At 36.0% G+C, this 25,191-nt stretch overlaps 1 protein-coding gene across 8 annotated transcripts in view; it reads right to left on the reverse strand.

Moving 5' to 3' along the window:
• NCKAP1 (NCK associated protein 1) overlaps positions 1-25,191 on the reverse strand; it is a 60,263-nt gene that overhangs the window by 14,679 nt on the left and 20,393 nt on the right. For 5 of the 8 annotated variants that reach the window (XM_083842165.1, XM_083842163.1, XM_083842169.1 and 2 more), the window contains 22 exons: positions 23,731-23,823; positions 23,488-23,544; positions 22,398-22,540; positions 22,221-22,311; positions 20,193-20,330; positions 19,374-19,422; positions 18,718-18,874; positions 18,023-18,079; positions 17,420-17,516; positions 17,089-17,195; positions 15,324-15,456; positions 12,468-12,549; positions 11,948-12,006; positions 11,005-11,150; positions 9,461-9,593; positions 7,993-8,112; positions 7,558-7,697; positions 6,267-6,398; positions 5,446-5,664; positions 4,958-5,088; positions 4,454-4,551; positions 674-767 (listed from right to left, as the gene is read on the reverse strand). In XM_083842165.1, coding sequence (XP_083698291.1) covers positions 674-767; positions 4,454-4,551; positions 4,958-5,088; positions 5,446-5,664; positions 6,267-6,398; positions 7,558-7,697; positions 7,993-8,112; positions 9,461-9,593; positions 11,005-11,150; positions 11,948-12,006; positions 12,468-12,549; positions 15,324-15,456; positions 17,089-17,195; positions 17,420-17,516; positions 18,023-18,079; positions 18,718-18,874; positions 19,374-19,422; positions 20,193-20,330; positions 22,221-22,311; positions 22,398-22,540; positions 23,488-23,544; positions 23,731-23,823 — 2,476 coding nt within the window. The remainder of the gene's footprint in view (positions 1-673; positions 768-4,453; positions 4,552-4,957; positions 5,089-5,445; positions 5,665-6,266; positions 6,399-7,557; positions 7,698-7,992; positions 8,113-9,460; positions 9,594-11,004; positions 11,151-11,947; positions 12,007-12,467; positions 12,550-15,323; positions 15,457-17,088; positions 17,196-17,419; positions 17,517-18,022; positions 18,080-18,717; positions 18,875-19,373; positions 19,423-20,192; positions 20,331-22,220; positions 22,312-22,397; positions 22,541-23,487; positions 23,545-23,730; positions 23,824-25,191) is intronic. The other 3 variants (XM_083842166.1, XM_083842164.1, XM_083842170.1) reach the window with 1 other exon arrangement.

Consider the following 25,191-nt stretch of genomic DNA (forward strand, 5'->3'; position numbering starts at 1 on the left):
GGAAAAAAAACACTTAAAATACTGAAAGACACATGGTACTGAGAAGCACAGGCATTCCTTAATGCAGCCAAAAAAAACATGTGCTTAAGCAGGTTTTTACATCTGATCTGATGATGGGATTTCCAGTAGAAGACATTTCCTGTTAACCACTTCATGGAATGACCCCATTAGATACAGTTGACAGTATTTGACGCTAACACTAGTTCTGCGTTTTCTTGAGGCCAAAATGTTCCACTACAATAATAATTTGTTAAAAAAAATACTACTTATTAGTTATTTTGCAAAAATTCTTTCAATAAATGCAATAATTAATTCACTGTGGAGGAATCAGAAGTACGTGCGTCAAAAAGACCAATGCTTCCTATTTTATAACTATGTGTTCATCTAGATAATTGTTGTTATGGCTATACATTATCAGCCTTGGAGGAAAAAACAATGCTAAAAGCTCAACAGTACTGTACTGCCTGCACTGAAATCTCATTTTTGTCTGTACATGAGAAGACTGGAAAAGTTTGAAAAGGTGCATCAGTTTATGAGTTCACATATAGTAACTAGCGTACATTCTGCTGCTTCTGTAAGCTTTATACAGCAACATTAATTCTTCTTAAGTTCTTTACAAAGGTAAGGATAAAAACAACTCTGTACCAATAGTAGCACCCTGCTAATTACCCACATGATAATCTTTTAAAGAGTGCTGCCATCTGGTCTGGCTTGTCAAAGCTGGTCCTCATTTGTGTTAGAACTTCAACATTCTCCACCACAAGTTTCTAAAGAGAAGCAAGGATTCAGGTCAGCTATAGATTCAGACACGTTAGCAGGATAAATGCATGATTTCAGTTTGGCAGAGAATAAACTGAGCTTATGGAATACAGACATACCCAGTGCATTCTAAATGGCACTACAGCATCAAAATTACCCTCAGGACCCGCTCTACACAAAAGCAAGCTCTGAATCAAAAAGCAGAAGATCAGATAACCCTTTAAACATTTTTATATTCAGAAAAATGTACTTAAAACAAAGGAATGAAACTCAGTAAAACTAAGCAGTAACTCCTCATGTTATTTAGATTTTTATAAGAAAAATAAGCTTGTGTTAACAAAAAGGCAGATTCCAAAAGCAATTCCTTCTCGTGGGTTGCTCCTTCCACTGGATATAAATTTAAGACTGGCCTGACGTCAGGACTACAAATTTAATGATGGAAAAATTGAAAAATGGAATAAAGAATGCAAGAGTCAGATCGTTAAATATTGGTGCAGTTTACTTGGAATTTTCTTCCATTACAAAATAAAAGCATAAATAAAATTTGTCACAACTCCCACATATGCATATTATAGGATATAGGTAGAAGTAATATCTTCCCTGTAATCATTCTCCAAATATGTATCAGATTCATATTTAAATTACTAAAATTGCATAATCAGATCTATAAAATGTTACATCCAAAAAGCATTTCTTGCTAGCTGAGAAACTTATGCTTTGCCAAGTAGCATTTTTAAACTCTCTTCAGGCAAGAAATAGGTACTTTATTCTTAAAAATAATGTTTTTGCAGTTTGATTACCAACTACTCCATTTCAGAAATGGAAAATATGATTCTCTCTCTTTTTATAGAGGAAAACCAGCAGCTAAAGAAGTTTAGAAAACTAATGTGGTGTGTGCTTCTGAAGATTAAGTGAGGAAAACTTTTCCCTACTGTTGAAGAGAACATAATTCAGTGCTTTGTGTACTAAACAGTAGGAAAAAAAATTAAGGATAGAAACAGAAAACAAGATATTCTGGACCGGGGGCAATCTTTCAAAGGGATTATTACTAGTTTTATTTTTTAGGTGGATGCATCCCAGCTCAATTACTTAGCAGCAGAACCAAAAAGGGCAATGGGGAGTGACCAGGAAAGCTAACATTCATCAGACATGCAGGTCATTATAGGCCTGGAGCTTAATTTAAGATACACCACGTATAACCTAAAAGAAGAAACGCACAGGAACTTACTGCTAGGGATCCAAGAATAATTGACCTTTGACAGTTCTGCTACCTGCTTTAATAGCTTTATCTTATTCAACCCATGCTGAAAACAGGGCAAAACATAGCAACTGGCAAGCAGTGAAATTAAATATTAGAGTAAATATTCCTGTGACCACAGGAAGAGAATAAACAAGATGACTTAAACCATAATGCTGCTATGAAATAAACTGTGGTCTCTGTTTACTCACACCCAGTCAAGTAGCCCATGCAAACCAGATCTGTCCAACAGCTTAGACCTCTCAGATTCCAGTACATTGTGTCATAGTTGTGCTATTTCCATAACCTCTAGTCTATCCATAATTCACCCAAGTCTTCCCACTTTCACTCTTATTTTAAACGAGAAGCAAAGAAAGAAAGAAGCTACAAAAGATGCAGCAAAACAACTGCTTCCAAGAATTTGCACGTGTGTGCACATAGAAAAAAATGAATTTATGAATTTCTGTGCTGAAAGCCAAAACCAACAAACAGATCGATCACTGGTTTGCACTGAAATCAAGATGGGCAATTTTAAACCAACTGATGTATCAGAACTTGGCAGATGTGTGACATTTGAATTTCAATCCTTTAACGCTCCAGAATGCGAGATTGAAGGCAATAGCCCACACACTGTTATTGAGTCAAGCTTTCAGCTTCACAAAAATAACCAGCATACTGGTTTAAGATTTAAAAGGGACAGGCTGGATTACAGTTCAAACAGTTAGTTAAATGAGGCAATATCCAACACCCCTCTCCCTCGTCTTAACCTCCAGATATAAAACCAACACCTGGTCCCCACTGCGGGAAGCAAAGCAAGCATTTTGAACCCTCTTAATGAATTCCCCATTCTATCCTCTTGGTGTTTCCTTTCCCCCAAACACAGATGTTTCTCCGTGCTCTCTGCAAAGCCAACTGCATCTGAGCCAAAGAGATGAACATTTTATTGCTTTATTGTCCTCCTCCAAATATGTGGTCATGTGCACGTGGATCTACCTTGTGTTCTGCTTATCCTTAGCAGCATCAGAAAACAAACGTCAGAGAATTTAAAGTTGTCTTTTTAAAAAGCATATACGGAGCTACAATAACAAGCATGTTGATTTTAAGGAAGACAACCTAAGAGTAAGCGGAGAAAGCAGCTCCCAGAGAACGTCTGTCCATTGGCTTTGTGTTTTACTTGAAACGTGACAGATGTCACTGTGCATAGCCAGGACCTATTTAATTTAACCTTCAAAATTACAGCATTCTTAACTAGCAACCCTCATCCTAAAACTCAGCAACTGGAAGGGGCACAAAGAACCAACTGCCCTGTCCAGCTCTGTGTTGGTCACTTGGGTCAGGGTTGCTTTTGTGGCGCCTGGTGAAAAAGCACCCTCTCTCCTTAAGGTGTGCTAACAAAAGGCTTCAAATCTTTTAGGGCATCGTATGTCCTAACACCTCAGCAGCACTAGCATTCACAATGTTTACAGAGAATGAGATCTTGGAAAATATAACATGGGATGTATTAAAAATACACAAGGCCAGGTTGGATGGGGCTTTGAGCAACTTGGTCTAGAGGGAGGTGTCCCTGCCCATGGCAGGAGGGTTGGGACTAGATGATCTTTGAAGTCCCTTCCAACCCAAACCATTCTATGGTTCTATGACACACGCTTCTAAAGGCTTGGTGTGCTAATAATAGTAATAAATAGTTGAAGAAACAGTGAAAGTTCCTTATATCCATAAGTACTGAATGTGCCTCTTTAAAAAAACAACACACATGAATGGATACGAAAAATATTTTTTGCAATTATTGGTTAAATAAATTAAAGATGAGATGTAGTAACTTGGAAATGACTCTAGAAAAGTAAGTCATGAAAAACAAATATATGCCTATTAGTGGCATTTTTATACCATGACTATCATGGGAAAGTAGTATATGCTGTTGAGTTTATTAAAGCATGTTTCCGGAAAGAGTTAATTACACTGGCACCACATGCTTCCCTGTCAATACACACTGACATACATGATAAAGAAAATAAGTCCTTGAAGATGCCTGCAGGTTTGTTTAAGACACACGCGAGTTTTTCACACTGAGTTTTGGAAGTCAACAGAGATAGTGAAGCTCTCTGCAAGCATCTGGAGGTCTTGAAAAGCATTTCTCTTCCCACTTATGAGAAGAAGAGACTTGTCTCCTAACTCAGGGCATCTAGCAAACATAAAGAGAGACTGCATAAAGTCCTGACCATTCAGCTACTGAAGAGTGTGGTATACACATGTACTACATGGACAAGGGTACTACAAAGTAATGGTAAAATTCACAGCTTTATCAGTTTGTGTGATGCAGTCACTTCATATGGATGGCATGCAGAAACATAGCTATTAAATATCCTAAAGGAAGCTGAAACAGAAAATTCCCCTTCTTCCCACCCAGTCTTGGTTACCTTAAACTCCCCCTCTTCCCACCCAAATTTCCTTGGTTACCTTAAGCTCAGCAACCTGAGATGAAATGTGCCACATCAGACTTTCACTTAGGAACTTCATGCCATATGGTCCCAGAAGTTCTGAAAGGGCTCTCATTTCTGAGAAATAAAACAAACTGTTCTACTTCAAACGTTTCTTATTCAGTTATATGATGTTCGTCATCTACATAGCAATAGCATTTTAATTACAAAATTATTTTACATCTAAAAAAAATTTTAGATACTAGAACTTGTAACAAAACTGGAGCAACAGTCACCAACACATCATACTCCCATTGCTGTAGCTCAAACGCCCAGCTCTTTAACTTTTTTAAAAAGAAAATAGGAAAAACAAGCTCTCTCGAGGCACAAAGGCAATAGGAATAAAAAGAAACTGAAATAGTACTGAAAATTAACAAGTGCTGTCTATGATGTAATACAATACCTTAAGAGTTGCTCTAGTTCCAATTACTCAAGCAGATAACTATCTCTGAAACATTCAACAGAAACATCGCACAAAGTTTACCTGATATGTCGGAGTATTCTTCAGCATTAAATGTTAATTCATTTTCTGTAGGCAAATTCACAAAAGCCTTCATGGCTGGAAAATAGGCTATGTGACCATTGCTGACTTGTCTTAGCAAAGTTTCCAAATACCTTATCAGAAAGGGAACAAGTTTTAGATGAAGACATTCACAGATACCTCTATACAAATGAAATGCCCTTGTGTGATAAAGCGACAGCAAAGCCTGTAGACTTCAGTTTTACTTTCATAGTTCAAGTGAATACCTGTATCTTATGCTACATCTCCCCTGAGAAAGACTGAATTTCACAACAGGCCAACTTCAAAGTGCTTTTATAGAAGGTACTGGGAGAAGTAAACTTGAGAAGTCTGGAACTTAAGAAAATTCCAAACACCTAAACCACATACAACTCCAGTTCTCCAATTCCAGCTTTTTATTTAAGTAAAAGTAATATAAAGAGCTTGTAACAAGTATTCATATAATTACTTACCAATTTGTGTACAGACTGGTAATGGTTGGCTCACCATGACTATCTAAATGCTGGGTTTGCTGAAGCAGAACATTGTTAAATACTCGTGTGATGTCAATCTGTACATAGTTTTCTATTGACTGGAGGACTGTCATATAGGCTCTTACGCTGGTTAACAGCTCTGAAGGCTTTGCGATCTCTTGTGTTGCTTGATTATACATAGTCATTCCAACAATTGACCTTTTAAAAACAAAAAATAGGAGTTACAAGCGTTTCTCAGTGAAATTGAAGAAGGATGCAGCTATTAAAATCATCAGTGATTATCATTTTCATATTCATGATTACAATATTACTCAAAGCTTTTAGAATTCTTCCTTAATCTGCAAGTATGAAGCTCTAAATCATGGCTACACTACATCAGCAGTTTTAAAAGAAGATTTTTTGGAAAAAAAAAAATCTAGATGAAAATCTTGGTTGCTGTCACAGTTTTAGTTTCAAACGAGTAGACTCAAATACCTGAAACAAAGCCAGAAATGGTGCAAAAGAGTCTCTATAAATGCCTAAAAAAAAAAGTATCACCAGTGCCTACAGAACACACAGGACTAGGAGTGCAGGATCAGGCTGTTAAGTAGGTGATACTAATTTCCATATATTTTAAAGAACTAACAACTATTTATGTCTGCACATATAAACTTAACTGTAACGTCAGTAAGAATTCGACCTAAGAGTTTTGCCATCTACCTTTAAAAATGAATCTTATATAGTAAGCACACAATACTCCTAATGTCAAACCAAGGATTTATCTTGTTTATGAGTACAACTGTCTTTACAATATTTCTTACTTGGTAAAGCGGATTTCCAGGTGAGATGTTAAATATTCTCTTGGGGTAAATGTGTGTTCCCAAACCACCATGTTTGGTACATAATTGATTGAGAAACAGAGCTCAGAAAGTGCAGTGTGCAGTTTGTCCAGGCTTTATGAACAGTTAAAAAATAACAACAAAGAAATTAATTTAACATTAGAATATATTATCGTGGAAAGCATACACTGAATGGAAGATGCCTCAAGACCACCCACAGCTCTAACTTTCCTTTCATCAGCTTTATCTGCTTTCATCAGACATACAACTCTAGCTTATCACATCGAAAATCAGCATTTTGGGTAAGAACAGAAACCTACAACTGTATATTGATCTGCGTTATGCACAGTGATGTAATGTATGTTTTTATATAGTTATACACATACACAAACAATTTCCCTCTAAATGTCTGTTAAGGTGGTTCCTTCTTAACTGAACTTAGTAATAGAAGTAATGCTTGCTACCAACCAGTACTAAATACAGGGAAAACGAATCTTAAGCTATAAGTTATTTTTCCTCAACTTCTCTAGTCAATTATAGTTTTCTGATGTTTGACTGTTGCAACTGTAACTAAAAGACTTCCTTTTCAGCACTGTGCATTTAGCAGCTCCCAGCCACAATACCGAACATTTATTGTCTCCTTTTCACAGCTTCCTTCCTCCTCTTACTTCTGTTGCTCTACCAGCTCGTCCTGTTATCCTTCCCAAGAATCATCTACCTCGCTGTTTTTCCTCTCCTATTACCTCTTACACCTCAAACTGGACTTACTCATCTTTCCCTTTCTTTTTCAGGTTGGTCTTATTTTGTTTTGTTTCTAGTTTGCTCTGATGCAGGCACAAAAGCCTCAATTCTGCTCCAGCAGATGAAGGCAGCAAACTGCATTTCAGCAGCAACAACTTCCGGCCCAGCCCATACATTATCCTGATCCCAATGTTAAGCAAAGCAGAATTAAGATGCCATCCACACCTTCAACTCCCACTTCCTCAACTGATATGACTATGCAGGAAACCTAACTACAGCACAGGGACCCTTTCTGTTCAAAAAAAGGAAAGAGTCAAGGTGATTAATAAATGAGATGTACATTCCTATTGCTCTAAATACATTATTTCGGGCTCTGTTCAAGCTATAGAAGGACCACATGCTCACAAACTAGAAACTTGCCATATTTACAGTCAACCTTACTGGAATAGTATAAGCAAGAAGTATTTAACATGTAAAAAACACAAGTTTTGACTTGGGATTCATGGTGAAAGGTACAGAAGAGGCAGCTTACTTTGTCACAACCAATCTGTTTTTTCTCATGCTTTCTACTCCTGGTTTCTCCCTTTCAGGTTCTCCTTTCTTTCCGGTCTGTTTTTTTGACTTTTTGTTCACTGCTTGACTGATAGTTTTGGCACAATGCTTTGGCAGCAACTAGTAGAAGGAAAGAAATCCCCCCCCAAATTAAAATACAACTTCTTTGCAGCCATGAGATACAAAATAAGCTTATATGTAGGTGGAGACTTCATCACACAAGTAACACCTCCTTCGACTACTAACTATACCATTTAATATAAAAAGTCTTCCTCGAGCCACTTTCCACTTCATGAACAGAAAACTTTCCGAAGTCAGGGGGAGAAGGAGGAAGGGGAAACACAGCCATAATTCCGAAGGTCAAACTACCTAGAAAAACTCAAAGAAGAATTAAAAGAGACAGAACAACACTCACCTGATCACTCAGCGTACATTGTTCTGTGCAAATATCTGTGATAAGATTCCGAGCTTGCTTAGCCATTTCATCCAGGAACATGTTACATAAGGAAAGACTACGATCTCCAATATGATGTCGCTGTTAAAAATAGAAATAAGCAAGTCTGTTTTTCAGTTTCCTTAGTCCTATGCTATTCATAAAATGCATACACTGTTCTGCAGGTAACAGTTCGCTAAATCACAGAACTGGGGTAACAAAAAATATTAATTAGTCCTTAGTAACTTCAATGCCTTTCATTCACCGTGGGTTTTTGTTGGTGTTGTTGTGGGCAACCTGAACTGTGAAATCTTCAGTCACTGACACAGCATATTAAAAAAACAAACAAACAAACACCTTTGTTGCAACAAAAATCCTCTAAAAGGAGGCAAAAAATCTAAAAGGAGGTTTTGATCTTCAATTTTGTACTAAATCTAAAGTGTCCAACACTCAAGGTTTCTGTGAATCTCCTCTTAGATTAAGTACTGGTACAAATTAACGAAGAGAAAGAGTATGCAACTCAAATTACAGCGAAAGCAGTGTCATTCATACCCCTGAAGGTCAATAATGAAGCCCCGCTTCATACGTTTCTGGATTCAGTTCCTTTGTTACTGGATCTGCACAAGTACAGCATTCTGTCTTAATGAAATCCTTCTTTCACCACTTATGTGTACTTCGTAACAGCTACGCTACCACACATTGTACACAGTGCAGTGAATATTATTTTTCCAAAATTATAGTAGCTACGAGTTAGAATTCTTATACTGAATTCAAAGTTCTGTTGGCTGTGGCAAAATATGCTTGCTACAGCTGAATTCTCAGTAACTAGCACACAGTGGACTTTGGCTACAAGATTCCTTACTGTTACTAGAATGGTTCTGAAAGACATCTCTTGTCCTGAAGGTACGTTTTCCTGGAAACTTTTTAGTGGTTCTCTAATATAAATAAAGTTTGCAGCTGTTTAAAGCAAAGTGTACGAGGAAAATAATGATATAGACGTATATGGAAATGAAGCTTGGCAGAAGAAGATTTAATTTTTAACTACGAAAAACCCACACTGTGCATACTCCAGTATATCTTTTTCATCCAATTATTTCAGATTAGCACTCAAGAATGAAAAGACACTTTCACAAGCACTACAGAACATTGGCCAAGTCAACCCCTGGAGTAATTCCAAAGTCAATGGACATACAGGCAATGTACTAAAAGATCTATTTCATTACAACATCACAATATAAATAATTTTCCAAAGTAACAAAAATGCCACAATTTGTTTGTGGCAGCATTTTGAGATCTATGGACGAAGCATCATATAGTAAGGTGCCCACTTGTTTTACTTCCCTGAATCTTATACTGCTATAACAAACACCTTCTTGCAGCATTCAGCACTAGTTCTCTTTACTTTAGATGAGAGCTGAAAATATCTAAAGATGATGTATTTAAAAATTACCTCTTCTGGGCATAGTTCATGGGTGCAGCTCATAAAATGAGTACAAAGCAGTGGGAATGCAATTGAGTATCTTGATTGAGAGGGAAGCTCCAAACACTGCTGAAACATCTTCTCAAAAGCACGACTATAAAAACTGACCAAAAATAGACAATTTAATGTAACACATGCATAACTTTACTGCAAATGAAGTCTAGTTCATACAAATCAAATATGCTAAATTAATGCCAGGTCTGTAATTATAACTTATCTGATACCAAAAAACACATCATGCTTTCAAATAAGTTTTCCACATGCAATACTAATGCATTCTGTTTACATCTCTTAATTAGATCATCTTTGTTCTGATGTTTGACACACAGACGCTGCAAAAAATTTACAGCTTTAGCAGGTATTATTACAGAATCTGCAGTTGACCCCAGATCAGTTAAATGACTGCTTGAAGAATCTGTCAGACCTTCAGAAACACCTTTATTAAATCCTGATGGAACACTTACACAACTCTTGTTCCATGGTTGCTTCAAATAATCTTCAGAAAAAAAAAATTCTTAAAACACAAGCAAAAGAAATAAATTACATTGAAGTCTCCTTTCAACATAAACTTGACCACCATATAAAGACTGGCCTTTCACCTTAAAATCTAGCCCCTATAAATCATTGTGTATGCTTCTCCACCGGAAACTAAAAAATAAGAACCTAAAATAGGACTGAGGAAGTTTCTCAAAGAACAGTACTCTCACACAGGGACTTCCGATGATTTATTTCAATGACTGCTTATTTATCTGCTGATACTGCAAACACTTAATTATTTCAGCTTAAACAGCCGCAGAAAGATTCCTATCAACCTGCTTCCTGATCCTGTTTTCACAGACCTTTTCCAAGAGTTAAACGTTTTTGCTTTACTTTTTCCAAAGCAACTAATGCTAACAAACTAAACAAAAAATAAAGCCTACTACGAAAAATCACTATATGGAAGTGGCAATGCAAAGCTAGGTCTTCCTGTTTGGAAACAGGGGAAGAAAGAAGGGAATCAACTGTTTTTCTTTGCTGCTGCAGGAACTCCACGGATCTTTTACAACTACACTAAAGTAGTAGCAAAAAATTTCATTTCTTGCTTAAACAATGTAATTGTCTACGGCTTTAACTTCAGCTGGGGACATGAGCTGCAGACACATAAAAGAACTTCAACTGCTGGAAGAGAACTCCTATTTTAACTGTTGCTTTGAGGGATTTATACTTTGTTGTGAAGCTCTGAAGAATCAATACTTAACAATGGGAGAAGAAAATTAAAATTCTTTACATCAGAAAAAATTATACACGTGTTGATAGGTAGACTTTGCAAAAAGACTAGTATAAAAGAAAGTAAATAAATAAATAAAAATAAAACCCAAACCGTAAAACAGCAACTCTTTCGAAGGAAAATTGCTGTTAACCAGATTCTAATTGATTCTCTGCTGGATCATTTTCCTACAATTCGGTATTTAAAAGCTACACGTGCAAGGACAAACAATAAATTAAAAGCTTCTACTGTCAGGTTAGTAACTTACCAAAATATAGAAAGATCTGATGTTTCAACCAACATCTCCACCAAAGAATCTACCATTTTTGTGTGGAAAATGATTGTGTTCATCATTTTTCCTAGTTCTCTGTGGTCTGCAAGACTAAGTGAGGCTTTAGAAACACTGGTGTAGGCCTGGAAAAACAGAAGAAAAAATCTGTATCTACTGTTGCTTTTTTTTTTTGCAAATTCCATCACTATTGCCAAACATAAAGGATAAGTACTGCTTATGCTGTGCATAGAACAATTGTTTTTAAAGACTCTGCAAAGACTTATTTTATCTTTCTACTGTAACCTAAGAAAAGCAAACTGCCTTTCAATGAAGTCACCAAATGTCTTAAGTACAACAGCAATGCAGAAAAAAACTGCAGAACAAACGCACTGACAAAACACGTATGCAAGCTAGTGGAATCAAGTTCGCTGAAGCCACTCCCTGCTCCTTTTAATAATCAGGTTTGGGTATGCAAGAAGACGACTGCATATTTTAAAAATATAAAAATAACATGTCTAATATTGGGACAATTAGTTTACAGTCTAAACAGTACTCCCCCTTATCAAGTTAACTGAAGGCACTATTACTGCAACACACCAAACTGATCTCACTGAACATTATCTTCCCTTGGCTGGGAAGGCTGAATCATACTCTGTACAGTGCCAATAAACTGCTCATCCTCAACACATTCCACTTCCAAACTGTTATAAATCCCTCAAAGACTTATTTGCAAAAAGTATGCAATGCAAAGGCAAAAACAAAGTTACATCAAATTATTTGCTTAAGTATTTGTTTGATTTTAAATGCCAAGAAGTTACCCTTATACAGCCTGTGATCCACTTGCAGTGTGAGAGTAATCTAGAAGAGCAGTAAGTTATTACTAGCTTTAAACCAAAATGTGCATTAACTTAAATGTCAAGCAGATATTCAGACATCTTACCTGCAATCTAAACCAATCTAATCTCATTCCTCTGAAGTCAAATACCTCTCCATCTTCAACTGTAGCATGGAAAAAATACAGAACATAAAGCCTTTAGGGAAACAACTACAATTCAGAAATACTAAATCAGATCTTCTAAAGAAATCAAAAACAAAAACAAAAACCACCAAAGTACTTGAAAACTTAAAGCGTTTGCTTTTATCGAAGAATTTCAAACCAGCACAACCATGCTAATAGGAATTTAAATAGTTAGACAAAATATGTATAATATACTTTCTAAATTAAAAGGTAGGATTATTTCAAAATAGCATCCTTCAAAAACCTTATCTGTACAGACCTGCCCAGGAAAAGGGACACAGAACAAGAAGCAGATATCATAACAGAAGAGAAACAGGGGAATAAATACAGTTTATGCAAGTTATCTGCTACCACTGATTGCACAAAACAAAAAGCAATGAAGCTTTCAAGGAGAATCTTTCATTCAGTTACCATTTTCCCAAGTTCATTTGAACAGACTTACCTTGTTTCACGCTTAGTGAAGTCATAGTGTTTACAAAAGAGGACATGATGATTGATTCATCCTCTGGGCACACTGAAAGATTCTAAAATAAATGTTGTTACTATTTCAAACTTCATTTGTGAAAAAGTGTCAAATCCCACAACCAATTTATCAGCTGCAGTCTGAAAAATATTTTATATAGTTTACGCAAAGGAACTTTATCAATGGATTATCGCAAATAGTACTATTTCACAACTTCTATTTTTTTAATTCATTGGTTGACGAAAAACACCTAAAAAAAGGCTGCTTCTAAACCAACATAGACTCAAAAGAGAAAAATCTGTCAGTAAACATGCCCACACATTTTCAGGCTGCAGTCATTTACAGAACGGACACACAACATGTTTTTGTTATACAGCAGACACCAAACATTTGCCTGACCTCTCCAGGCATCTGATCTGTCTGCACAGAAAATTTAGCCACGGCAAAATATAACAGAGCCGACATGAGCATCACTTTGCTTCCCGCAGAACCATCTAACAGATTTCTACTAACACTGAATTGAATGATTTCTAACACCTGAAAAATAGCCCCTCAAAAGTCCTACAATAAGCAATAGTTCATGAAGAAGCAGTTTCAGCAACTAAGATCACATTTCTGTCGAATAGAAGATTCATGTAATTACAGATATGACTGACATTTTTAACCTAAAGGTTGAAAAAAATCCTAACTATCCCTCGTTTCTGTCTACTCTTGTATTTTATACTTTTTATGAGTTAACTACATCTAAAATGCAAGCCACTCTTTCTTTTTTCCCCTCATTTCAGTTTGACCCTAAGGATTATCCTACAAATAACACAATATTTGTGCCATTTGTATAACTTTTAGAATTCTTTCACTAAATCTAGAAAACTGTTTCAGGAATCGATGTCTAATCTCAAAAAATATTTCATTTTGTTATCAACAGAACTGTTAACGTGTAAGTATATAGTTACGAGCAAAAAAAACAAATAGAGTTGTTTTGGCATTAAAAGTAAAATGAAGGATTCATTTATATTTAATAGTTTAAACAACTGTGATATAAATGGGTATTTAAACTGTTTCAATAGTTTGTTATATAACAAACATGAACAGCAGAGTGAAAATAATAAATGAACAGCACAGTATATAAGTTCCACCTTCTGGTCATCGATGTATTACTGTTTGACGCATATAAGTGATTTCTGAAAACAACATAAAAGCTTAAAATTCAATGTAAGTTTGTCCAGTTTGAGGAGCTCAAGTTTTCACAAAATTTGGGCTCCACCTAGTGGTCACTAGGGAATCAAATCAAAACAGTGCACAAGTCCTGTCATTTCCTTGTCAGCGTAGACAAGAAAAATAATTTCTGCACTGCTCCTTCAGCGGCAGTATCTGTTTATCTGGATTACATCAAATCAGTCCTGAAAATTCAGTTCATGACCTCAAATAATTTATACTGCCTTTACTTTAGGAACATCTTCTGCTTAGCAATAGGTGCTACTCAGTACAGAGTAATAAAGACACTTGCAGCTCTGGATGCAAACCTACATGGAACAAGAGAGGATGGTCTTCCATTAAAAACCCACCACTCTCTTCTCTGTAAGAGCACCTCCCTACTCTTATAGAGCCACACTCCATGATGTTTTCAACAACCTGGGATGTCAAATCTGATGACTTTAATACTGTTCTCTTTCACTTCTGTTTAACTTCTCTTTTTGCACAAGTTCATTATTTCCACATTCAACCTTACCTACTATAAAAGATAATGTCCCCGTCACTCTCTAGAGCAGGAGGTTTTTTCTGACATGACACCCCGTCGAAGTTTATCAAGTTTGCCTTTAACTTCAGTGAGAGTGGTATTTCATGTCTGAACTCTTCTCGCAAATGTGTGTGTTTCTCATGCCCATATACAAGCGTAAGTTAACTGCAAGTATAATTCACTTCCAGAGAATTTAAATTGAAATAGTCACTGAAGACACATACAACTTGACATCCTATTTAGGCTTAAGAATTTCAAACTACCTCCATTGTCTCTTTTTTTTTTTCCTGGCAGCACACAAGAATGCAGATTCTCAACCATTAGCTTGGATAACCAATTCTGACATTTGGTTTCTAAATGGTGCTGGCATGATACAGTACTGATCCCAAGTACTTAAACTGCTTCTTAAACACAGTGATGCTGAACAAGGGAAATCATCCATTCGCAGAATATGTTAAAACAGGATACCACGAGATTCTAGTTTCTCTCTTCGCCATCATTTGTTAAACAACACAGGCCATGTTTTCTCCATCATGTCAGAAAGCAACATCTTGAAACAGCATTAAGGGTATTATTCAGGCAGCACTGCTGCTTTCAAAAAAATTCAGAGAAGAAACATCCTACATAAAAGAATCACACTAATCAAGATCAGCTCGGTGCTCCTACAAGCACAATTACTTTTTCTTTTTTACTCTCAAAAGCATGGCAATGCAAAACTGTAACACACTTAAAGAATAAAGCAAACAATCGCAGGAATTCCTGGAAATGTTAAAAGGAACCTCAGACCCCCAAGAGAAGCCTTTCATAAAATTCTTGCCAATCTCTATAGCCTGATGTTAAAATAAATTATAGTTTCCTCCTTGAGGAGAAAGGTAGTTTAATTGTCTCTGAAGAGAACATTGCTTAATAACATTTAAGTATTCATATGGCAACCAAAAGCACAACTCTATATCCCAGAATTAAACAGCAAGCTCGGTTAATTTTGCCTTATTCCATAGGGTTCACTAAAATACACAAAACCAGAATACATTTCATGCATTTTGGACAAAAAGCCCTTCTTAAAGCCTGCAGAACTCCAAACCATTGTCTTGCCGTACCTGAACAAGCTCATTTAAGACCACTGCATCAAAGCCAGAGAGATACTGCACGTAGTATCTCTGCATCACTGGTCCATATTTCCGCACGTGTGCTCGGAGCTCCTCCATGTAGAATATTAGCTCAGCTATGTGCCTAGCCAAAAAGACAAGGAAAAGCTTACAAATAGGAAACATGTAAAATATGGAAAATTATTTCCATCAGTAGAATACTTCCCATGGAAATTCCCTCCTGTACCTTGCTTCTATTATTAATACATAACTCTTGTATTAAAATATTTGCTCACATTATAAAGTAAGTTTACATAAGAAACTTTCATCTGTAAAGTAAAATACATTCAACAGGAGATAAGTTAACAGGACCCCCTCATGGTAATACTCAAAGGTTTGTACAACCCATGTATTTTCTGAAGAAGCCCTTTTGTAATGCTCAATTTGAATAAGTGTATTTTCTCATGAAGCAGTTAACAGAATTGTAATAATTGCTTTTCTGAGCTCATGTCAGTAGGCCTTTATTCTTAAAAAGACTTTTCAAGATGGTAAAATTTTGCCCTCTGTTGAAAGCGCTGTACAGAGGACTTCATACCACCTGCTGGGCAGACATGAAATAAACTAAAAATAGTTAACACAGAGCAATTTTCTATGAGTAACTATCAATATTCTAACACCTGCAACACAAACTGAAAGCTTAAAATGCAGTTATTAGACCGACAGCTTCTTGGATTAAATCCCATACTGCCTGAGCAACAATCAGATGGCTTGACAAACTTCTCCAACATGCATTTTCTTTTGGCAGAAAAACTTCACTCACATTTCACCTATTTAAACAAGACCAAGAAGAATACAGCCTTCAGAAGACCAAGAAGGCATAGTGCTAGCATTTTATGATGATTTTTAAATCCAGGATTATGACTCATGACATGAAAAGGAAACACCTTAACAGTGAGTTTTTTGATCCCCAGGTTGTAAATAAAACTGAGCAACTGTAATGGATGCTGACCACCCACACTTCGATCCAAGAGCATCACCAGGGAAGCTGTATAACAATAAAGATGGCTTTTACAGTAGAAGATGTACACAAAAAAATTTCTGTAACATTTCAGAAAGACAACGTATTTATCTGTGGTAACTCCATCCCTAGCACCTAGTCCAGTGAAGGAAACTCAACGTTTTTCTGTTCCAGCTCTAGAAATAGCCTTGTGATTGACTGTCACTTGTTGTCACATGAATACTCTTTAAGATTTCTTTCCCCAGATTGAACTGATGTGCTCTATTATTTTGAGAACAACTCAAGAACAACCAGTACTCTTCTGCCTACCCACATTCCTAAGGTTTCTTAATCCCATTTCTCATTTCTGACCTGTTTATGAGGATGCTAATGCTGTATTACATGAATAAATCTTACCTGATTTTAAAGACAGTTCTGCTATGATAAAGGAGACATTTACAAACCAATCTTTTTGACAGTTTCCTTCCCAACTCATCATTCATTTGTTCAATGCAAATAAAACTTTCATGAAATCGTTTTTATTTTAGAAATAAACTCTCTGCAGAAAATCAATTTTCACCAATGGGCTCCAGTTTCTAACACAATAAATACCCTAGCTTTCTGTTTTTGATGGAAACATTAAGATTGTAAAGATTTTCTGAATAGTCCCAATTCTTTTTATCTAGTCATCATTTCCTGCTATTTCTTGCCTTCAAATGCATTTCCTCCATGAAGTTCACATGAATATTTAAGGTATCACACTGAAAATTGTTAACGTACTTATCTATGAAATCATCTGCACTCTTCTTCGGCATATTGTCTGCATGACGAAGAAGCCAAATAATTTCATCACGAGCAAAGGATAATGCCATAAATACAAAAAGTGCCTGAAAAAAAAAATCATAAGATATATATAACAGTTGGACACCTTGTGCACACTAAGTAACAACTAGTCTCTACAACTAAACAATCTTAAAACCTAAGCAGGTTTTATCTTAGAGTAGGGGTTTTGGGTGGGTTTTGCCCTCCCTCAGACAAACTGAATGGCACGGTATCACTGATGAACAAACTGTACCATTACCTAAAGATGAAACTCAAGGACTGTAATTACCTTGGGGCCCAGCAGGCCTGGCTGATCAGACAGGACAGTAGCCAGTTCTTTGAGTGCAGAACGTAAAAACTTGCGCCTCTCTCTGTGCATTGAACCACTACATCAAAAGAATAAACCAAAACATCATCCAATGTGCTAATCACAGTCATTTAATTTTTTCCCAGACATTTAAGGCCAAGTGTAGGTAGCTCACATCATACTAACTTCAAAAGTTCAGTATTTCAAAGGACATGGTTCATACGAAATTGGCATCTCCACCATCCATGCTGTATATTCCTGAAGTAAGGTTAAATTTAAAAACTGAGTCCTCTGCCTCTGGTCTGTGCTTTGCATTTGACTTCACTAAAACTTTCCTATTTAATTAACATTCACATTAAGTAACTAGACAAGAAAAAAATGGAAAATGCATTAATGCTTTCTCTCTGACAACTTAACAAATAATCTAAGACTTGGGAAGTTAAATCAATAATGGTATACCATTAGGCAAATCCAGAACAATCAGTGTATGGCCTCACATTTGAAAACGCATAATTAGGTCGAGATTCAACAAGTCCTGTTTAGTCATTCTTTATAACTTCGAGAAGAAAAACACTAAAAACTTACGCATGTGAAACAGCAGCTTCTTTACACTCTCTGATGTCATTAATACGTTTGTTGTAGCTGCAAGTAAACAAATAACCCAATGTGGTTAAAAGTATCAGTAGCACAATTCAGCAAGAGTTGGGACTTGGGAGGGGCTGCAATTCCATAGCTAGCAGGATACAGCAAAAAGCTCACCCTCAGAACAACTCAGGCAAGACTTCTTTCCCTGATCAGATAAATTCTAAAACCAGATACCCAAGCCAAAACCTCTCTCTACTGAAGTGCTCCTGGTTTTCTCTGGTAGAGACATCTCAACTTCATTTTTGCCTGAGTTTTCTTATGATGTATTGCAGGAATCGTGACAAATGCTTGCAACTTTTCAAGCAAACCCTGCATTCACAACATCATTTCTCTTCCCTAGATTAAGGTTTGTGGGCAAGATCATTAATTTTAAACATTTGCCATTTTAGAGACTGATTCACCAACATTTTTCAGAACTAAGATAAAAAAAAAAAGCATGATGGTTATGAATCAGGCTCCTGGAAGATATGCATTAAAGAAACAGTAAAGCCACTAAGCAAAAATGTTTTGGTATTGATTATCTGCAAGTGGATCTTACATGAAGTACAATTAACATTTTCAGGACAGTTCTTAAAGAAATGATACATTTTTAACAGATGATCTGAAAGGAGAAAAAAAAGACAAAGAAAACTTACCCTCGTATGTTTACAAACAGGTCTTCTGCAGCTTTGTGAATATGAAATACTTCATCTCTAAACAGAGCCAAGCAAGAGCTGCTTTGCAGTGCAAGTTTCCAAAGGTTCAAAGCTGTAGCATCACTATTCAGGACTCCATGGCACAAAATAAATCCAACTTCAGAAGTTCACAATCACCGTGTGTCACAAACAAGATGCAGAGACAGTAAGAGAACAGTGAGATTATTATGCATTTTCTCTTAAATTGTTTAATTAGCTTACTGAAACTCTGTATGGATAACATAATTATCCATCCGTATATGTATACAAATGAAAATACCCCACACTATGCTGCAGTAGAGGAATTCTTAGATTGTTGCACTATTCTTGTAATGAATTACTTGATACTTATACAACTCAACTATTTTCATCAGAATTACTAAAGCCACCATTTTTTAGTTTAAGTCACGAATAAGTTTATGACAAACTCCATTCCAGAATAAGCTGAATTCTAGCTTCACTGTAGGAAAAGTATGATACATATACCCAAGGTTTAATCAAGTTCTCCAGAATCTGTTTTGAATCCAACAGCTTTTGTATGGAACAGGAAAACAAGTTGCCTTTCAAAAAAATTTTTTTTAATACAACCATGAGCTGTTTCAGAAGATTTTACTCACAAATAATCCATTTTTCCATTGCATCCAGAGAGAGGTATTCACATGGCATCTGCAGGAAAAAACAGTAATTTGTAGCAAACTAATTATATCCAAAACAATACATTTCATGAGAAGTACTTTTTAGAAAAAGAGACAAAGTCTTAAATGCTGATGAATCACAGAAGACTGCTTCTGATTACTAACAAGTCATTGTTTCATCCCTTTAGAAACTAAGAACTTGAACATGAGATTCCATACCCTCCTATACCATGAACAAAAGTTGGACTTGATAATCCTTGTGGGTCCCTTCCAACTCGGATATTCTATGATTCTATGAAATGTTTTGTTTCAACCAACATTGTATTTAAGAATATTCAAGAACAAAAGGCTGCTGATGTATTTCGATCACAACCTGACAGTTGTTAATGCTTGATTATCTCCCCTCCCCCCCAAAAGATAACCGTTCATATCCCAAATGAGACAGCAAATGTAAATAGTTAATTTTTAAAGGATGTATCAGTTCTGATTTTCAGTCTTTTGCCCCAAAACATCCAGAGTACACAGGATTCCTTCACTCTACACTGCAGGAGTAATACCGCTTCCCTTCATCAGATTATCAGATACTAGAAATGAAGGCATGGGCTAATATACCAGAAGCTTTAATTAATGCAAAAAAATCTTTCCCCTGTATAAAAGGATGCAGCTCTACCAACAAACCTATTAATTTCCCTTTTTCAAAAGCCATGTAAAGGTTAGCAAATATAAAACGAAACATCCCTACGTTGTTTCACAGAAAATATTGCTTAACTTTATCATATAAACCAAATTAAAAGGCCATACTGTGTCAGACTGTGCAGGATTAAGCATTGTACTAGGTGCACTGATGAGGCTCAGTAGTTGTGCATTTCTCCACTGGTCCGCTGAGAGATTTCTTCGAGGATAGACCATCTGGAGTGAAATCAGAGCATCTGAAAGGGACTGAAAAGACGACAGACAAAGGAGGTTGGTTAGAAGCTATGGTAATGCATTAGCACAAGAGTCTTAATTCACGAAACGATCAGAAATTGAAACTGATGCAAATCGCTACACGCTAACACTATAGTTCAAAAATTGGCATATTCCAAGCACAAAAGAAGCTAAATACTATTTGTTCATTACTTATTCAAGCATCTTAATTGGGTTATTCCCTTCTCTGGCACTTCATTTATTATGTCCTTCCCACCTTGCAAGCAAACTGCAATGGTTTTGAGCAGATACTACAGGAGAATCTTCATAACAGATTGAGCAGATCCAAGTAAGTGTGGTCCCATGCTTTTTCCCTATCTTCTGTATCAATCCTGACGCTTGCATGAGCCTATGGGGAGCCAGGTCGAAGCAATAAACCAGCAGATTAAGATCACTCAGGGAAAAGAAAAGTTCTCTGCTGGAGCTAATATAAAGCGGTAAATGGCATGGCTACTGCAAAACTGGGGGATGATAGAAGGACAACTTATGTGCACTCTTCTGTGACAACCTAACTAAGGATGTACTTCTGCAGCATGCTGCCTGAAGGGATCCCTGACCCCAATTTATACCTCTAGCAGAGAATCAGCAGAAGAGCAGAAATTGGCCTGGAAAATGGCTTCACAAAACATTTCAAGGTAAAGGATTGGTCCATTATGAAAGGCAAATGCATAAACAAAGATGATACCAAAAAGTGGAGCATCTTTGCTACAATGCACACGAGAAAAGATTACCTGGAAATCAGATCTTTAGCAACTTAAGTCTTAACAAGACAGGAATCATGCACAGGAAAGTGTAAAAAAAAAAAAAAAGTAAGATTACTGATTATTTAGACAAAAGTATTTAAAACCAGTTCAGAGCACTTAGAGAAGCAGCTGAAAAATTCTCTGAACTTCTACTATCTTCAAAAGTTTAAGGAAATGCATTAAATCTCAAGAGGACTACAACCAGTACCCAGATTTCAAAACATGAAGACAAAACAACTTTAAGACTTTAGGCAGTTACTTAGGATTTAACTTAAACTCCTGCCAAAAATTCCAAAATAAGGTGTTAGGCAAACCATCTGCAAGCACCTAGAGAACAACACCTGCCATTACAGGTTGGTCAGTACTGATCACATCAAACAAATCTAGTTTCCTTTGACAGGGCAGCACGCCTAGTCAACATGTGGGAAGTGATAAACAAGATATACATTGACTTTGGCAAGGCTTCCATCACTTTTCCAAAGGTATTCTCATATGAAAACACAGTTTAGATAAATCACCAGAGAACTGGTACACAACCAGTTGTGTAAGAATACTGGTTTAAAAACATTTGTACAAAAGAGGCTAAAGGCTCATTTAACTTGGCAGGGTCAACTGAGCAGGATACACAATGCCAGCTTTTGCATACAGGAGATATTATTAAAGAGGTAGTGGTGATCAACCATTCTCCACGATGCCCAATTTAAGGGTATTCCAAAGAAAAAACCCTCAGGTTACAAAACAGAAAGAGAAACTCAACTAGGATAGTAAGCCGGAAAAGAATAGTTTCGTAGAAACGTTACAAATCTCCTTCATTTCAAGCTACAAAGCAAACCAAAACACAGAATCAGCCATAGCAGATGAACCACAACTGATTTTTAAGCAATTTTTACTCCTTACTGAATAAACTGGAACCTTACCAATGGGTCCTAGCATTCCTGTATTTCTATAGTTTTCATTTAATAGGGTATGAATCCTCAGCACCATCCATTATAATTAAGATCCCCTGTAAAATTTATACCTAATAGTATTGGACAAAAACTCCTGTGTATTTATTTATTTATTTTAATCTCTGCTTCTCTCAATTAAGGTTACCGCGTTCCTGTGAAAAGTGGTTACATACTTTACTGTGAGGTACAAATTCCTCCATCATTTTCTTTAAAGGATTTTCATAGTCCACAATCATCTGGCCAAGGCGTGGATATTCTCTGTCGCTAAAAGCAACAACAAATAATTCACGCAGGTGTAGTTATTTATTACGTGTTTTTTTAAATACGTTTCCTACACAGCAGATTTTTACCTTGCTCCATGTGTCATTTCATGAGCATAGTTATACAATCCAATGATAGCCTTCCTTTCTTCAATTCGAGACAGCAGTATCATTAGAGTCGTGTAGGTTATAATCAAATCTAGGTAGTTCTTCGTTAAATCAAAGTTTACAGTCTAAAGATTTAAAAAAAAATATCATTTTGAAACTCTTAGAAATAAGCATAAAACTTTCCTCATCTCTCCACCCATTTTCAGCCTTTTAAAAATACAATGGACTGTCTTGACCAGTACTTTTGTTCTGTTTGCACATAGACTTTGTATGATCTTAATTTATTCATCCAAATCCCCAGAACTGCTTGTATTTGTGAAAGCAAGCATGCAAATAAATCTTTTCAGGCCCAGACATCACAGCCGACAGACAGAAAAGCTTTTCTTGGGTGTTACTAAGCACTCAACAAGTGTTGAACTGTATTTTAATAAGACTGTCTGAACTGTCCTGTATTAAGACTCCAGTGTAAAAAACCAGCACACAGGCACTGACCTGCTACAATCATTCAGTAGGATACATGCCTGCTCCTCTTTTGCATTATGAAACTAAGTCAGCCAAAATTAAGAATAACTAAAACTAACAAGGTGGCATTATGAACAATAGGAAAGAAAGCTGAAACCAAAAGGAAAAGGTGTTTGAGTTATTTTATTTTAAATATAACACTCAGGTGTTTGTTCTTGCTTTAGCCAACAGAAGCGATGCCCACAAACATCCCACATATGCTAGGGGGAAACCGTTAATATTCTTGTTTTTGAGCCTCACATGACTTAAGCATGCAGATTGCGGTAAATCTCTAAGAATTAACTAGCAGAAGCAACAGTGCAAAAAATACAGTCTGTATTCTGCTGTTACTACTGTCCATAATTAGCCTGTTTAAAAGTACTCAGGAGATTTTACAATATTTATGAAAGTTAGAGATGTGAACATTATGATACTTGTATTTCTCTTGTGTTTATAACTGGAGATGTCATGTTTCTTGAGCTAAAATAAACGTCTTTTTTAACTGTCCATGCAGAACTTGGATCAGAAACATTTTTAAGTGGCTTTTGAAAATTTAAACCCAGAAACTTACAATATCAAAGAAGACTTGGCAAGCATCAATAGTGTTCAGCAGCTCACAAACATGGTCCTTGGAAAACAAAAGGGATCATTTTAAAGAGATTTAAGTAAATCACTTTGCTATGCTTAGTGACCAAGACTATGTTGATTTAAAAAAAAAACAAAAACATAACTACGAGTTCAAATGTTTCACTATGAAGTATTCATTAACAAATAAAAACCAGAAGCCTGATGTGACATACGTGCTGTACCTTACCTTAAATTCCATTACATCAACAAACGTGAAGTAGTATAATGCCAGGTTCTTCAAAATCTCTGATTTTTCTTTCTGTAGCTGAGCAAGCTGTTGCTAGAAGAGAAACAGAAACATGTTTACAGTTCTGAGATCTTGAGAAGACAGCTGAAAAATAATACCTGAGAGATGCAGATTAACCACCAGGACATATAAATAAATCTTAACATAGTTTTCTAAGCCTGAGGTTCTGTGTGTCTCTTAAATGCACACAAACTTCTCAAAACGAATCATTTAATAGCTGCTGACTATACTCTGCAGATAAAAATCAAATTAGTACACATTAGTACCAAAGTAATATTGTTTAGCTCAACTAGAGACGAAAATGGACAGTTAGGAAAACAGTGTTATCGTGTGTAAAATTAGCAAAAGCAGAACGGTACGTGAGCACAAATCAGTATGATAAAAAAATAATGACGTTACTTGAGGTGGGAAAAAAGGTGGCAGGTTACAAATTTTACTACAGAAAAACATTATGCTTTTAAAGTCTGAACTTACCAAAAAGAATATCCAGGCAAAGCCACGTTAAGCATGCAAAATAAAATGTAGATACAAACATAAAATACAGTAACGGTTCTTTGACCAGTTCCATATAACACAATAATACAATCAAACAAAAGCAACAAAATAAAGAAACAAAAAAGAAGCAAAACACTAGCATTAGACACTGGTGGATAAAATGGAAGAGGCAAATGTGAATACAAAGGCGCAAAATAGTCCACATGGATTATTATTATTTTAAATCTGACGAAGAAATCTCATTGAATTTCCTTTTTTTTTTTCATAATTTTCTTGCAGCCAGACTGCTCACTTAAATGATTACAATCCAGTTACTAATTACTCTCTTGATATGTGAATTGAAGTGAATAAAAGCAATCTTATAACACTTAATACAAAAAATTGCCCTAAGTATCTGTAACATTTTAAATTAAAGACTGGTCAAATTAAACAGGGTTGTATTCCGAGCAAGAGCAATCAATTATTTAAAAAAAATAAAATTGTTCTGTTTTCAAGATTGAATAAAATGAAATGCATTCCTTTTGTGACTTCTCCTGATACTCACATCTACTAGGAAATAGGTTATTGCCATTCAAACGGCAGTGGTACAAGATCTGTTTTCAAACAGTCCTTTGAGCTCTACTTTGACACTTGGTATGAATTTGCTACCAACTTTACACTTTAGCTGTCTTGTGCTCAGAAAATGAAGCATCCATAATCATTGTACGTAGAGGAAAGAGAACGTTGTACTTTCAGGGCTGCTTCATTAGTCCACAGTCATTACACGACCCAAGTGAATTGCCTAAAATGTTTGGGTTTAGTCTTCAGCTTAACCCAAGATGCTTAAAAAATTTATTGCAAATAATCTGCATTTAAAATACTAAGAAAAATAGGGTTTATTTCTGTGTAACTAACACAAGTGTGAAC

This window comes from Anser anser (genome assembly GCF_964211835.1).
Source record: "Anser anser genome assembly, chromosome: 6".
Taxonomy (NCBI): Eukaryota; Metazoa; Chordata; class Aves; order Anseriformes; family Anatidae; genus Anser; species Anser anser.